Source organism: Panulirus ornatus, chromosome 8 (assembly GCF_036320965.1).
Source record: "Panulirus ornatus isolate Po-2019 chromosome 8, ASM3632096v1, whole genome shotgun sequence".
NCBI lineage: Eukaryota > Metazoa > Arthropoda > Malacostraca > Decapoda > Palinuridae > Panulirus > Panulirus ornatus.
This window is the reverse complement of record NC_092231.1, coordinates 44,637,542-44,651,411: the sequence shown is the minus strand read 5'-3', so window position 1 is coordinate 44,651,411 and position 13,870 is coordinate 44,637,542. Positions and strand designations below refer to the sequence as shown.

Sequence of the window (13,870 nt, the reverse complement as noted above, 5' to 3'; positions counted from 1 at the left end):
AAAATATGGGAGTGACGTAGTCAGACTTCAAGAGCGTAAATGTGTCGTCAGTATATCGTCCTTAAGACAAAGGTTTGCGACACGTCAGCCAAGAGAAAGTTCAAGAGTTCTACAGTGGTAGAGAAAGTTCAGGAAATATATGGTAGTAAATAAAAGTTCAAGAGTTGCATGGTAGTATAGAAAGTGCAGGAGCTGTATGTTTGTGGTGAAAGTTCAGGAGTTTATGGCCGTAGAGAAAGTTCAGTTGTATGGTAGTAGAGAAAGATTAAAAGGTGTGTGGTAATAAAGTTCAAGAGTCGTATGGCAATGGAGAAAATTTGAGATACAGAGGCCTACTAGTGAAGAACTCTTTTCTTGTAATTACACACACACATTCGGCCTCTGTAGTGTAACAATTAGCATATCGATCCACCAGTCTTACTAGTGTGGAAGGTGCAACTCTCGGACAGAGCAGCTGGCCCATAACCAACCTGGGTGCTTATCTTCCCCTTTGGGTCGGTCGCTATGCAGGTATCTGGGCAACATGAGAGTGCAATAATCACATTCATGATAGAGATTGTAAGATGGCTATTTGAGGAGAAATATAAAAATATTTGTAAGTTCTTATATACTTTTTCTTGAAACACTTTCTGGTGACATTCATGTGGGATTGTATATAAAATAGAATACTAAAACACATGATTAAACCATCTACCATGTTAATGACTTTATTTTCTTGATCTACTTTGTATAAAACATTTGTAAAGTTAGAATATCTTCAGATGGAAAACTTCTTCAAAGATAACACAATAATCTCAAGAGTAACATCAAGAATCTTCAAGATAAGCAGTGATGCTCCTCAATGACGGAAGCTACGACACAGGACGTATGTGGAAGGTCGTACATACAGAGAGCATCTTTACATGCAACTTAAGTAGACATAAGTATTACAGGAGTAAACTGATGATGGAATCTACAAGTCAAATATTCCAGACGGTCTTGAGGAAATGACTGGCCACTTAGGTCGGGATGTGGTCTAAGTTGAGATGGATTCGTCAGTGGCCTAGATGGAGGAAGATGTGCCTCAGGAGACGATGATGATCCATCACATGACGAAGGAGGCACTGGATGGAGAGACAGGGAGACGCCTTCCTAACAACACAGGTCCCAACGCCTGCAGCAAGCGCCTTTACGGACGAAGCTCAGGTGGCCACAGTCACTACAGATGTCAGCTGTAACAAAACACAGAGAGAAAATGATAAGAGCGTTGCATGGCAAAACCGTTTACCATCTGCAAACGACGTTTCCTTGACACACTTCGTAAAACTGATCTAAGAACTTCCCAGCTCTTATAAAACAATTTTACTTTACTCGATCACCATGACGGAGGTAAATCTCTCAAACAAAGCATGTAATTCTTTTCATAACGAGTCAATTCAATAAAACGTGCATAAAACTGGAAAAAAACAAGCAAACTGGAAATTACCTTCTTCCTGTGGAATAAATGATTTAGGTGCAGGTTTGGTCTGCTTGCCAGATATGTTTTCTTTCAGGAAACTGGGGTGTGGGGGTTGGATCTGGGGACGCTGAAACGATGGGATATCCGGACGGTAGGATGGTCGAGTCTGGCCCCCCGCTGGCCGCCTAAAATCTTCCGGCAGACGAGCTGGGAGTGTCTGTACTCCGGCAGAAGGGTGTGCGGGCTGGATCTGGGGACGCTGGAACGATGGGATATCCGGACGGTAGGATGGTCGAGTCTGTCCCCCCGCTGGCCGCCTAAAATCTTCCGGCAGACGAGCTGGGAGTGTCTGTACTCCGGCAGAAGGGTGTGCGGGCTGGATCTGGGGACGCTGGAACGATGGGACGTCGGGACGATAGGATGGTCGAGTCTGCCCCCCCGCTGGCCGCCTAAAATCTTCCGGCAGACGAGCTGGGAGTGTCTGTACTCCGCCATAGGGACGTGGAGGCTGGATTTGGGGACGAGGTACAGGTTTAGTTTGCTTATGGGACGACAACCCAGCGTCCGAGTCTGCCAGCGAAGCTGAAGCGCATAGGGCCATCACGGCCAGGAGACACAAGACCCTCATGGTTACAGGCTCGGTACAGGTGTGAAGTCAGGACCTGACGAAGACAAACTGCTGACTGTGGCTCGTCCTGTCTCCTCCTGGGCTTTTATCGTCCACATATCAAGAAGTCTTCACGTGGGAGACGATGGCTGCATCCGTTCACACGTGAGGCTTGTGAGGGAGGCCAGCACGTCTGACCACACCAGTGACGGCACATGAAGAAACTACAGATTGGGATGGTAATCCCTGGGCATCTGTTGCATGACAGAGCTTGAACCTTCACTTAGAAAATCTGGTCAAGAAGCACTTTGTTATGAGAAGATTAATTTTCCGTGGTAATCGTGGCCATCTTGGATTAAAAGGAAATGAATGAAATTAAAAAAGGGATGAAGAAAGGAACTGCTTTTTTGCACACCTAAATTTTAGCCAACTACAAGTTCCTTCCTGCAGAATGTTATATCGAGAGACGATATGATACGTACCATGACAAATAACAGGATCGAAAGTGAACTGAAATAAGTGGAGTGGAATCAGCGGGTTTAAGAAGAAAGGAAGTTCAAGAGTGAAAACAGATCACTTATACAGAGAAGAAAGACGGGTGGTTAAAGGATAGAACCCTGAGGGAAGCCGCTGTTGATAAGAGAGGAGGGGGTAGTCGCTCCATCAACGACAATTGCGATGGATCGATTAGAGAAGCTGCTGTGCATTAGAAAACAGAGAGAAGCAGAAAAGGCAAAGGCAAGAGATTTAGAAACCACAAAATCATGTCACACTCCCTCCAGTGCTCTGTTGGTGTCGAGTCACAACGATAACCTCGCCAGAGTCCCTGGGAGAGGAGGATCAGAGGTGAGTCAGTTGGAAGAGATTGTCACAAGTAGCCCTGCGGTCTCGCACCGCGAGAGGAATACTGGTGATCTGGCAGAAGGGAATGAGAATCGAAGTGTACGGGAAAGGGGAAGTTAAGGAAAGTCTTCAAGGCAGCAGAGGTGAGAGCGATGGGACGACAATTACAAGGGTTAGGACGATCTCCCTGTTTTGGGAAGCGATGGGCTGCACTGAGACATGCCTCCAAGAAGATGGAAAGGTTTGGGTCTTTAAAGAGAGACGCCATAAGCGAGCAAGGGTCGGGTCTCATTCAGCAGCGCACTCCCTTACGAAACGAGGAAGGATGTTATCTGGATCATATTCGAATGATCTTGAGGATAAAGATATAGGATAGAGCGAAGGTTCACTGGGAGGAGATGTGAGGTTAGATGTGTAATCATCCAAAGGAAATTTAGAGGTAGATAGAGTGCCGAAGAGAACTGCTTGATCAGCTGGACAATTAGCTACAAATTGATCAGGTCGCTAAAGAGGGGAGAGGTTGAACTACAGAAATTGTGGGACGTGTTTTTAGTTAAGGATCAGAATGATTTCCCTACATAAGAAGTCGAATAAACACACCCTCTCCTTTTTGTCTTTATCAACTGGTACAGATTGGAGCGAGGCTTGCAACTCTGGGGCCCCAGCTTTCATCTTCACATTTCTAATGAAAAGGCTTTCGAATTTTCCATTGCAACTACTGTTGGCTTCGTGGGATCCATGAGTCCCAAACTCCCCTGCAGAGGACATGCATCCCTCATGTCTCCCCGTGCAGTTAGTTTTGCCATCGTGTTCTGTGCTCACAGGAGGAGACTAATGTTATCAGTCCTCAGGCTGTACCTGTGGCCTTCTCAGACGTGGCCACACCTCCAGCGTTGCCATCAAACAACAGCCTCAGGTTTATGGCTGCAGTTTGGCGGCTCGGAGCAAATGATCATTGTTGTGCCTCAAGTCATTTCTTGTTCCAAATGCTTTCACTTTAACATTCAGCTGATCAACAGAACCAGACGTATTCTGGTTTGATAAACTTAATAGATTCTCGCTTCTCTTCTTCTACTTCTTCTTCTTCTTCTTCTTCTCTCTATTTATTTCGACAACTGACGCTGTGTTTCAAGCCTTATGATTCAAAGTAATGACCTTCTCCAACAGCAGTTCACGTAATGACATTTTCCAGCAGCAGTTCACGTGATAACCGTCTCTAGTAGCAGTTCGCTTAATAAACGTCTCTCACCGTCTCTTTCCGCCCTTACTTCCGTGTTCATCTCTCTATCCTATGATAACAACTTAGCAATAAACGCTCACGTATAACTTTGATTCCAGTTTACACTGAGTCTTCCTTTCCCCCCGTATACCACCCTCTTTTTTCAATTTTATCAGAGGAGTCTGTATATCAAATATTGATGACCTCGCTTTATCTACAGTGTACAACAGCTCAAGACGCAGGTGCTCAGGTCGAATACGAAGTATAATGAAATATAATGTACTGACTGTTGCATAACATCTTGTACTCTTCCCATTTTCTTTCCTCTTTATATTTTCGTCCATATCCATCGGACAATCACATGTTTACCAAATGGCGTCCTAGCTACGTCTCTTCGATGTATATAAACTGACTGTTCTATTTCTCTCTTGTGTCTCTCCTAATGATGTGATTATCACACGAAAGTGCACTTGGGAACTTATTGTGTTTCATTTTCCCCGTGGACTCATAGAAAACACACGAAAGAAATGGCCCAACCCACCCACATGCACATGTATATACATACACGTCTACACACGCACATATACATACCTATCAATTTCAATGTATACATATATATACATACACAGACATGTACATATATACACATGCACATAATTCATTCATTTCCGTCGCCACCCCGCCACTCATGAAATGACAACCCCCTCCCCCCGCACGCGCGCGAGGTAGCGCTAGGAAAAGACAACAAAGGCCACATTCGTTCACACTCAGTCTCTCTCTCTCTCTCTCTCTCTCTCTCTCTCTCTCTCTCTCTCTCTCTCTCTCTATATATATATATATATATATATATATATATATATATATATATATATATATATATATATATTTCCCACCGTTCCATCATCCACATCTGACTCACGTCCACCACTCCACCATCCGCGTAACATTACCAGTTTCTTACCGTCTTGTTCCAAACCTCTACATGTTACGTCTTGCATCCCGCCTCCATCTTCCCATTCCTTTAGTCACCTTTAAGGTATATTTTCAGTCTCCTTTTACTGAACATTGTTTTTCTGTCATTTCCACCACCTCCCCGTCTTCTGTTTCCACCTCCCCGTCTTCTGTTTCCACCTCCCCGTCTTTTGTTTCCACCTCCTCGTCGTCTGTTTCCACCTCCCCGTCTTCTGTTTCCACCTCCCCGTCTTCTGTTTCCACCTCCCCGTCTTTTGTTTCCACCTCCCCGTCTTCTGTTTCCACCTCCTCGTCGTCTGTTTCCACCTCCCCGTCTTCTGTTTCCACCTCCTCCTCGTCTGTTTCCACCTCCCCGTCGTGTGTTTCCACCTCCCCGTCTTCTGTTTCCACCTCCCCGTCTTCTGTTTCCACCTCCTCCTCGTCTGTTTCCACCTCCCCGTCGTCTGTTTCCACCTCCCCGTCGTCTGTTTCCACCTCCCCGTCTTCTGTTTCCACCTCCCCGTCTTCTGTTTCCACCTCCTCCTCGTCTGTTTCCACCTCCCCGTCGTCTGTTTCCACCTCCCCGTCGTCTGTTTCCACCTCCCCGTCGTCTGTTTCCACCTCCCCGTCTTCCTCTGTCTCAACACAGTGACGGTCGTCGGGGCTGCGTGAGAAAGAGTTGGTCAACAACGGAGGCCAGACAGAGGGACAGAGGACATCCTGTCCCAGGTTGAGGTGGACACCCGTGGGCCACCGGCTGGCTGGTCTCTCTACTGGGGATACCCAGCAGGCTCCGCCCTTACCACCCCTCCTCCTCATCCTACACCCACACTCAGTTGACATCTACTGCTGCCCCTCACACCTGTGGCCATCTACTGCCCCCACCCCACACACACACACCTGTGGCCACCTACTGCCTACGCCACCTATGGCCGTCTACTGCCCCTTACACCTGTGGCCACCTACTGCCTCCGCCACCTGGAGCCATTTGCTGCTCCCCACACCTGTGGCCACCTACTATCTCCGCCACATGTGGCCATCTGGTGTATCCAGGTAGTTACTGACGCTTACTGACCTCTAAACTACGTAATTCCAGTCTAACTGTGCATCTACACAAGAAAAGACACAAACACAAACAATTCAACTATTGGTCTTGTAAGTTTTGCACACACACACACGCACACACACACACACACACACACACGGATCACCAAGCTAGTCAGCCGTGTGCCAGATCTGACCCAACGGACGTGGATGGCATTACTCTCCGGTGTACAGGGAACTGATAGCAACACTCACATGGCAGAGTGTACAGTGGAGACGTACACACACATGTAGTTCCAGCCTTGTATGTGACGCTAAGGTGGTTGACAAATGTAAACAATAATGGCGGAGGCCGGGGTGTTGTCGGAGCTGCGTGAGGGCGACGAAGAGGTACAGAGGATCCATAGGAATGACCAAAAGGAACAGAGGGAACGAAATCCGAGAATGTGAGCACGAGGAACACAGGGAACGAAACACAAGAATGTGATAAACAGTTGCCGTGAACGGAACAGATAATTAGAGTAGTTGAGGACCAATATAATGGGTTAAGATGGATAACGTGGGGAAAACTGAAGAGGAAGTTGCATATGAAAGAGCTGTAAAATATGAGGGACTCAAAAGAAACTGAGAGATGAATTATACAAGAGATGAAGGGGAAGAAACGGGAGGTGAGGACGGTGGTAAATAAACCCGAGGGGGATGGTGGGTGGCTGGAGGGAACACGTCACTTGTTACACTGGTAAACTGAGGCTATTTCCGTGTTAGTGACTGACATGGCACATTTCTCTCTCAAGGTCATCTCCGGTGAATAAGGGAACAGAGAGAAAAAGAGAATGATCAGGATTTCACAAATGTTTGTAGATTTGACTCTTCAAGACTTCACAACTCAGCACAATGAACATGTTGCATCGCTTTGTCAACTGTGTGTTACATAGATAGCCAAGTTGTCTTTCAAGAATTGGGAGTCTTGTTCAGATGCCGAGAGTTCTTGTTTTCTGAACAAAGAACGACTTATTCTTGTGTGAAGCACTGAACAAAGAACGACTCATTCATGTGTGAAGCACTGAACAAAGAATGACTCATTCTTGTGTGAAGCACTGAACAAAGAATGACTCATTCTTGTTTGAAGCACTGAACAAAGAATGACTCATTCTTGTGTGAAGCACTGAACAAAGAATGACTCATTCTTGTGTGAAGCACTGAACAGAGAACGACTCATTCTTGTGTGAAGCACTGAACAAAGAATACCTCATTCTCGTGTGAAGCGCTGAACAAAGAATGACTCATCCTTCTGTGAAGCACTGAACAAGGAATGATTCATTCCTGTGTGAACTTGTGAAGCACTGCTCTCGCTTTCTTGGCGGAGCCGATCAGTCACTTCGACTTCCCAGCTCCCCCAACCTGGCCTGAAAATTTGACCCACACCCTCTCACGCCGCATTGTTGGTTCTCCCTCTTCTATAGATCACACAGAGTGACAGACGGTGTGTCTGAGTGATTTCAGAGACTGAAATATGCACCTGATGCCCTTCATGGGAACGGGATTAATGTTGACGATAGACAGGAAATCAGACAGATATATCCAGTCATTTGAAATCTATACCCGAGGTGTGACCTAGAGGTGGTCGGGGAAATAACAGACAAATATATTTCATGTCTTTATTGAGGCAAGAAGGGTATGAAAGGCAGTGAACACTGAGTCTACTGAAGAAACTGATTTTTATGGCACTATTTGACTTCCTACGTCCAAGCATACCTATGTATATACATGTCAGACAGTCATCAAAATGGTGCTCTCTTCCCTGAGGTTAATGGTCTCTTAAAGGTAGCCCACTCTATACCTCTATTATGGGCCTCCTGAGGCTTTGGGGCCGCGCTCCACGCAGGAGCAGGGAAAGGTGGTCTTCTTTCACTAAGGATGTCTCTTGTCGATGTTGTACTCCTTTCCTTCCTCTGGTGATATATCCATGTCGGTGTTACTGTTTGTCTGCGGAGTCCAGGAAGGTCTATATACACTATAGGTGTATATACACTCCTGTTATAAAATTGATGTGTCTATCAAGAAGGTATTAAGGTTGTGGCTGTGTGTAATGTAAAGTTGTTCATCACCCAGCCTTGTCGTCTGTCCTGGTCGGTCCGGCCTGTTCAACACACACTCTAGAGGTCCCAGGTCGCTAGACTTGGACCTGGAGTTTACGTGTCGACTTGGTGTGTCCTGGTGTGAGCTTAGCAGCATGTTCCATGGCGGCGACAGCAAATTGACGAAAAATGATATGAGAGCCTGTAGCAGCTTCGGCAGGCACCTGGAGGGACGAAAAGAATAGATGATGAGCGAGGAAATCATTGTTCTGGGGGGTTGCAGGTCAAGGGGAACACGATGAAGTTGTATAGGTGGAGGAGATGGTTTTCAACTGTCAGTCTCTCTAGAAACCATTATATCACCCATACCATCGGCATAATAAAACCTGGTGTTAACAGACAGGGGAGACAGAAGTCTCATGGATGTATTACATGAGTCTCAAACATCGTCTCTTCACTTCAGGAGAGACAGAGTCTCAATGACTTTGTAACTTATGTGTGTTAACGGAACAGCAAAGACAGATTTACTCCTTACCCAGTGAACCGTCCCATATGCCACTGCCGCCGTACGGACGAGGGAAGGGCCTGAGGTATCCAGACGGTCCGGGCACAGGCCGTGGGGGTAAGACCTGTGGTCTCTGCAGGTTTTCTGGCAGGGTCTGAACTGGTGCTGGATGCTGGGGTGAGACTTTAGGAACTTTCTCAGGCAGGGTCTGGACCGGTGCTGGATGCTGAGGTGAGACTTTAGGCAGTTTCTCAGGCAGGGTCTGGACTGGTGCTGGATGCTGGGGTGACACTTTAGGCAGTTTCTCAGGCAGGGTCTGAACTGGGGCGATGACCTGCGGTTTGACGGCGGGTCGGGTGTTCTGGGAGACGTCGTGAGCTTGGGAGGGCGACAGGGCGGCCAGGCCGGCCACAAGGAGCAAGAACCACATGTCGAAGGTCCTAAGGATAGGTCGATGGGTTCCTTACCGTCACCCGTCGACAATAACACGCCCTGAGGGCTCGCCTCCCTTATATACATCACGGCAACGGCCGGCAGCGTCCGTATCAGTAGCCTGACCACAGCTTCGTGGAAACCAAAATTTGGCAGAGGCAGCAACATTGAAGCATTATATTGAGCTGGCGGAAGCTGTTGACGAAAAACAGCTTCGGGAACTAAATCTTTATCATCTTTTATAGAAAATGAAATATTTCCTTCAGACTAAATCGTAAACGTGTTGTTACATAACAGCTGGCCTGCTGCTAAGCTGGAGTCGGTGGCTGATGGCCAAAGGCCAGAGTGTCTCTGTTCTCTACGTAACACGTATTCATGTCAACAAGATCTGAAGAAGAAAGGTTTATATAAAGGTTTATATTTTTGATCAAATCTCACGGTTTTTGTGGCGAGCGTTGAGTGTGTCCAAGCTTTGGGGGGAGGGGGGGTTGGGAGGCACTGGGGATCACCCATACATGGAGGGGTTCCCCCACCTACAGTCCGGGGGTTTCCCACTCGACCTCTACACTTACGGAAAGGTTAAGATGGCTTGGCTCTTAAGAGTTGTCAGGTCAGAGGTCAGACGACAAGCTTACAAAGTCAGTACTGTGTTGTTCATGGGCCGGTCCTACCGCAGCGTTAAGAGTTGTAAATATGTGGGCTGTAAGAATGTAAGTTTTAGGAGTGATGACTCAAGGAGGACCAAGGGTGATGGCTCAAGGAGGACTAGGAATGATGACTCAAAGAGGAGGAGTAGGGATGATGGTTCAAGGAGGAGAAGGGATGATGACTCAAAGAGGAGGAGTAGGGATGATGGTTCAAGGAGAAGGGATGAGACTCAAAGAGGAGGAGTAGGGATGATGGTTGAAGGAAGAGAAGGGATGATGACTCAAAGAGGAGGAGTAGGGATGATGGCTCAAGGAGGAGTAGGGATGATGGCTCAAGGAGGAGTAGGGATGATGCCTCAAGGAGCAGTAGGGATGATGGCTCAAGGAGCAGTAGGGATGATGGCTCAAGGAGCAGTAGGGATGATGGTTCAAGTAGTAGGGATGATGGCTCAAGGAGGAATAGTCGAATAAAGTCTCTCACAAGGTTCTTGGAGTTCTTTAGTTACTTATAGACAAATACTGAAGACTTATCTTTAAATAACATAGTCGACCAATTGTCACATATCATTGCTAGAGGAAAAAAAGTTAAAGATCTAAGTAATAGTATACACAGACAAGTGGAAATACTGCAAAGCCATAATTAAAGTGGAAGGATTTGGAACAAATGTCTGGTGAAGGTTCAGGAGGTTGTGATGTGAGTGTTCTATAAGGCTCAATGTCCACCACTTTGGCGGCACTGTGGTAATGGCTATATCAGTGTCCATCACTTTGGTGCCATTGTGGTGACAGTTATATCAGTGTCCACCACTTTGGTGCCACTGTGGTGATGGTTATATCAGTGTCCATCACTTTGGTGCCACTGTGGTGATGGTTATATCAGTGTCCATCACTTTGGTGCCATTGTGGTGACAGTTATATCAGTGTCCATCACTTTGGTGCCACTGTGGTGATGGTTATATCAGTGTCCATCACTTTGGTGCCACTGTGGTGATGGTTATATCAGTGTCCACCACTTTGGTGCCACTGTGGTGATGGTTATGACAGTGTCCATCACTTTGGCGCCCTAATTCTATCTGAGGTTCACATGTCATACCACTGGTAAACAATGAAGAAATCTAAAGAAAGAATAATTATGACAAAAACAAGAACAAAGATAATTTGTATGAATTCAAAGCGAGATCAAAATGGCTGGTCTTTCTGTTCTTTAACTAAGGGCATCGCTCTACCTTCCCTTCGCTTTTCCGTTCTGACGGCACTATAGCTGTGTCTCCCGTACACAAGGCAACCCTCTTTGGTGACCAATTCGCCTCTAACTCCACCTTGGCTGACTCTAACATTACTTAATCCCCTGATGCTCCTCTTACTAATCCTATGCCCCTCCCTGTACTCTCTTTTCGGACTGTTTGAAAAGCACTTTCTCAAGACACAAGCAAGGCGTATGGCACTGATGGCATTCATCCCAGTGTACTGAGTGTGCCTCTGAACATGCACCTGTGTTTGCCCGTCTTTTCTGTTTCTCTATAAAAAACCAGAACTTTTCCTTCTTGGATGCATGTGTTAGTACATTCTATCTTTAAGTAGAGTGACTTTTCTAACCCCACGAACTATCGTCCTGTTGCTTTGACATTGACCATTTCCAAAGTTTTTGAATATCTTTAGACATCTTCGGTCTCACAGTCTTCTCTCTGATCACCAGTATGGCTTCCGTAAGGCGAGATCCACCTGTGATATTCTTTCCAATGTTGCTATTGTCCAGTCATCATCCTTGAAAGATTTTGTGGGATTCTAGGTAGTTGCCCTTGACATATGCAAAGCTTTTGACAGGGTTTGGCATCGGAGACTCATCTCTAAGCTCCTTCTTTTTGGCTTCCCTCCCTTCATCTCTGGCCAATTTATCTTCGTGGTTATTGATGAATCAGCCTCCCTTCCTTTCTCCATCAATAGCGGTGTCCCTCAAGGTTTTGTGCTGTTTCCTACACTTTTTCTTCTTTTTATCAAAGATTTCTTTTCTTCCACGCATAACCAACTGCATTAATACGCTGACGACTAAACGCTGCATTCCTTCACATCCTTCTATTCTGTTCTTCTCGTTTGATCTGTATCTCGTCTCGACACAATTTCCTCAATAAGCTCAGACTTGGACAAGATATCTCACTGGGGTAGAAGAAATCTGGTTAAGTTTAATGTCTCCAAGACCCAGTTTGTACCTGCCTCTCTATCGAAAACTCCTCACAGCTTTTCGTACGCACATCTGGGGTGGTTCTAGCTCTGCATCCTTACTTGACAGTGTTGCGGTCCGACTTACAAACAGTCTCAGGTTAACTTCCAAACTTGATCCTCTTGCCCCACGCCGCAATGTTGGTTTACTTTCCCTCTTCCATTGGTATTCCTTTGGATTTTGCTCCCGAGAGCTGGCTGCTTGTGTGTCCCCCACCACTACTGTAGCTAGAACACACAATATTCGGCAAGCTGATTATTGTGTGGCCGTTAGCAATTCACGGGTGGACTGTCTTGATAATTTCTTTTTTACCCTACACCTCGAAGCTTTGGAACTCGCTACCCTCTCATGTCTTTCCCAATAACTATGACCTGGCATATCTTAAAAGACAGGTTTTTTCACTTCCTTCAAAATTTGTAAATGCTTCCCTTGCCTCTTCTTTTACCTTTTTTTTTTTTTTTTAATCATATCTAAATGCCAATCAAGGCCCGGCCTTGACGTGGACTTTTTCCCCATTAGAAAAAAAAGACCAGGTTGAATATATTTGAGGTGAAACTTTTTTTTTAAGACTTTGTTTTGATCAAGATAAATCGGGAATGATGGAAAAGATTCGTGTGTATCAGTGTGTTGAGCATCTCTTGATTAAATGATGTGAGATGGTTATCGTATATACTTTTTTTTATACACCTTTTCGAGTAACACTTGTGGTGTGGTGGGAAGGAAGGAAGACCAGGTGGGGAGAAGGCATGGGTGAGTTTGGGAGGACTGAGAGTTGTGTTGATGTTCTTTTGTTCAAGAGCAAAGGATCCAAGTATCTTAAGTTTACGAACAATGCAGAGACGGTATCTTGAGGATCTGATGATGGTGCTGACGTTTTTCGCCGCTAATTTAGTCTGTTGTCCAGAGTGGATACCGGGAACCAGGTGATCCGAACGCCCTGAAGGGATCTGGTGCCTCGTGACACATTATGGGAGGGTGATGCATTGAAGCGAAGTTGGCGTGCATGACTACAGTCTCTGATAACATGGTTAATGTCGGCACAATCGTTGAAAATGTTCTGGATTTAGTAGTGAGAGCTGTTGTCAGCAGTGATACCACGCCCTCGGGGTGCGTCAAGGTGCCGGTAGCCAAGCTCTCACGCCCTCGGGCCGTGTCAAGGTGCTGCTGGCCCAGCTCTCACGCCCTCGGGATGTTTAAAGTGAGGGTGTATGACATAACATCTACTTCATCCTGGGGAAACACATCCGCCCGGCGGTGACCATAGCTGGCCTCTCACACCACAGCAACGGCGTACGGATCTCACCCTCTCAACTCTTGGACGTAACTTAAGAGAAATTAAGATGTTGGGCTACACAGATGAGACTGTCAGTACTGCCATGGTTCATGGAGGGTGAGGGGCTTTGTCTGTCCTACTGGTGTGGCACAGCTTGAGGGAGACATTCTGTGTTTATTGGGGTTAGCCTATGGTGCAGTTAGAGAATCTGTCGTGTGGTGTTGTTAGTGGTGGGTAAACCTGGAGCGTACGTGGCTCAGCCCATCCTAAAGGGTGGGCGACAGAAGCCCACGGTGGTGCTCTGAGAGAGAGAGAGAGAGAGAGAGAGAGAGAGAGAGAGAGAGAGAGAGAGAGAGAGAGAGAGAGAGAGAGAGAGAGAGAGAGAGAGAGAGAGAGAGAGAGAGAGAGAGAGAGAGAGAGAGAGAGAGAGAGAGAGAGAGAGAGAGAGAGAGAGAGAGAGAGAGAGAGAGGTCTCCACCTGTTGAGCAATTCATCTTGGGAGCCGCACCCACCCCGCCATGGATGCACCCAAATATATACTTCTCATGTGTGATCTTGAAGCAGTTGTTTCGAGACATCGATTCCATAACTTAATCCGTAAAGATTTGTTCTCTT

The 13,870-nt window shown here is 46.4% G+C and overlaps 2 protein-coding genes across 2 annotated transcripts; both read right to left on the bottom strand.

Moving 5' to 3' along the window:
* Nucleotides 1–681: 681 nt before the first annotated feature.
* Nucleotides 682–2,271, bottom strand: LOC139749925 (uncharacterized). Its single transcript, XM_071664342.1, has 2 exons — nt 1,466–2,271; nt 682–1,211 (listed from the first exon to the last, which is right to left on the bottom strand). Exons 1-2 carry the CDS (start codon nt 2,064–2,066, stop codon nt 1,132–1,134), a joined length of 681 nt encoding a protein of 226 aa, XP_071520443.1. The 5' UTR covers nt 2,067–2,271; the 3' UTR covers nt 682–1,131.
* A 5,475-nt stretch (nt 2,272–7,746) lies between these two features.
* On the bottom strand, nt 7,747–9,178 carry LOC139749693 (uncharacterized). Its single transcript, XM_071663850.1, has 2 exons — nt 8,716–9,178; nt 7,747–8,404 (listed from the first exon to the last, which is right to left on the bottom strand). Exons 1-2 carry the CDS (start codon nt 9,113–9,115, stop codon nt 8,328–8,330), a joined length of 477 nt encoding a protein of 158 aa, XP_071519951.1. The 5' UTR covers nt 9,116–9,178; the 3' UTR covers nt 7,747–8,327.
* Between the last annotated feature and the right edge of the window lie 4,692 nt (nt 9,179–13,870).

Bases quoted from the DNA above. Each gene is read 5' to 3' on its own strand.
- LOC139749925 (XM_071664342.1), bottom strand. From the start codon at position 2,066: ATGAGGGTCTTGTGTCTCCTGGCCGTGATGGCCCTATGCGCTTCAGCT. The intron at 1,212-1,465 runs GTAATTTCCAGT...GTTTTGTTACAG, and splicing joins ATTTATTCCACAGGAAGAAG to CTGACATCTGTAGTGACTGT.
- LOC139749693 (XM_071663850.1), bottom strand. From the start codon at position 9,115: ATGTGGTTCTTGCTCCTTGTGGCCGGCCTGGCCGCCCTGTCGCCCTCC. The intron at 8,405-8,715 runs GTAAGGAGTAAA...TCGTCCCTCCAG, and splicing joins CATATGGGACGGTTCACTGG to GTGCCTGCCGAAGCTGCTAC.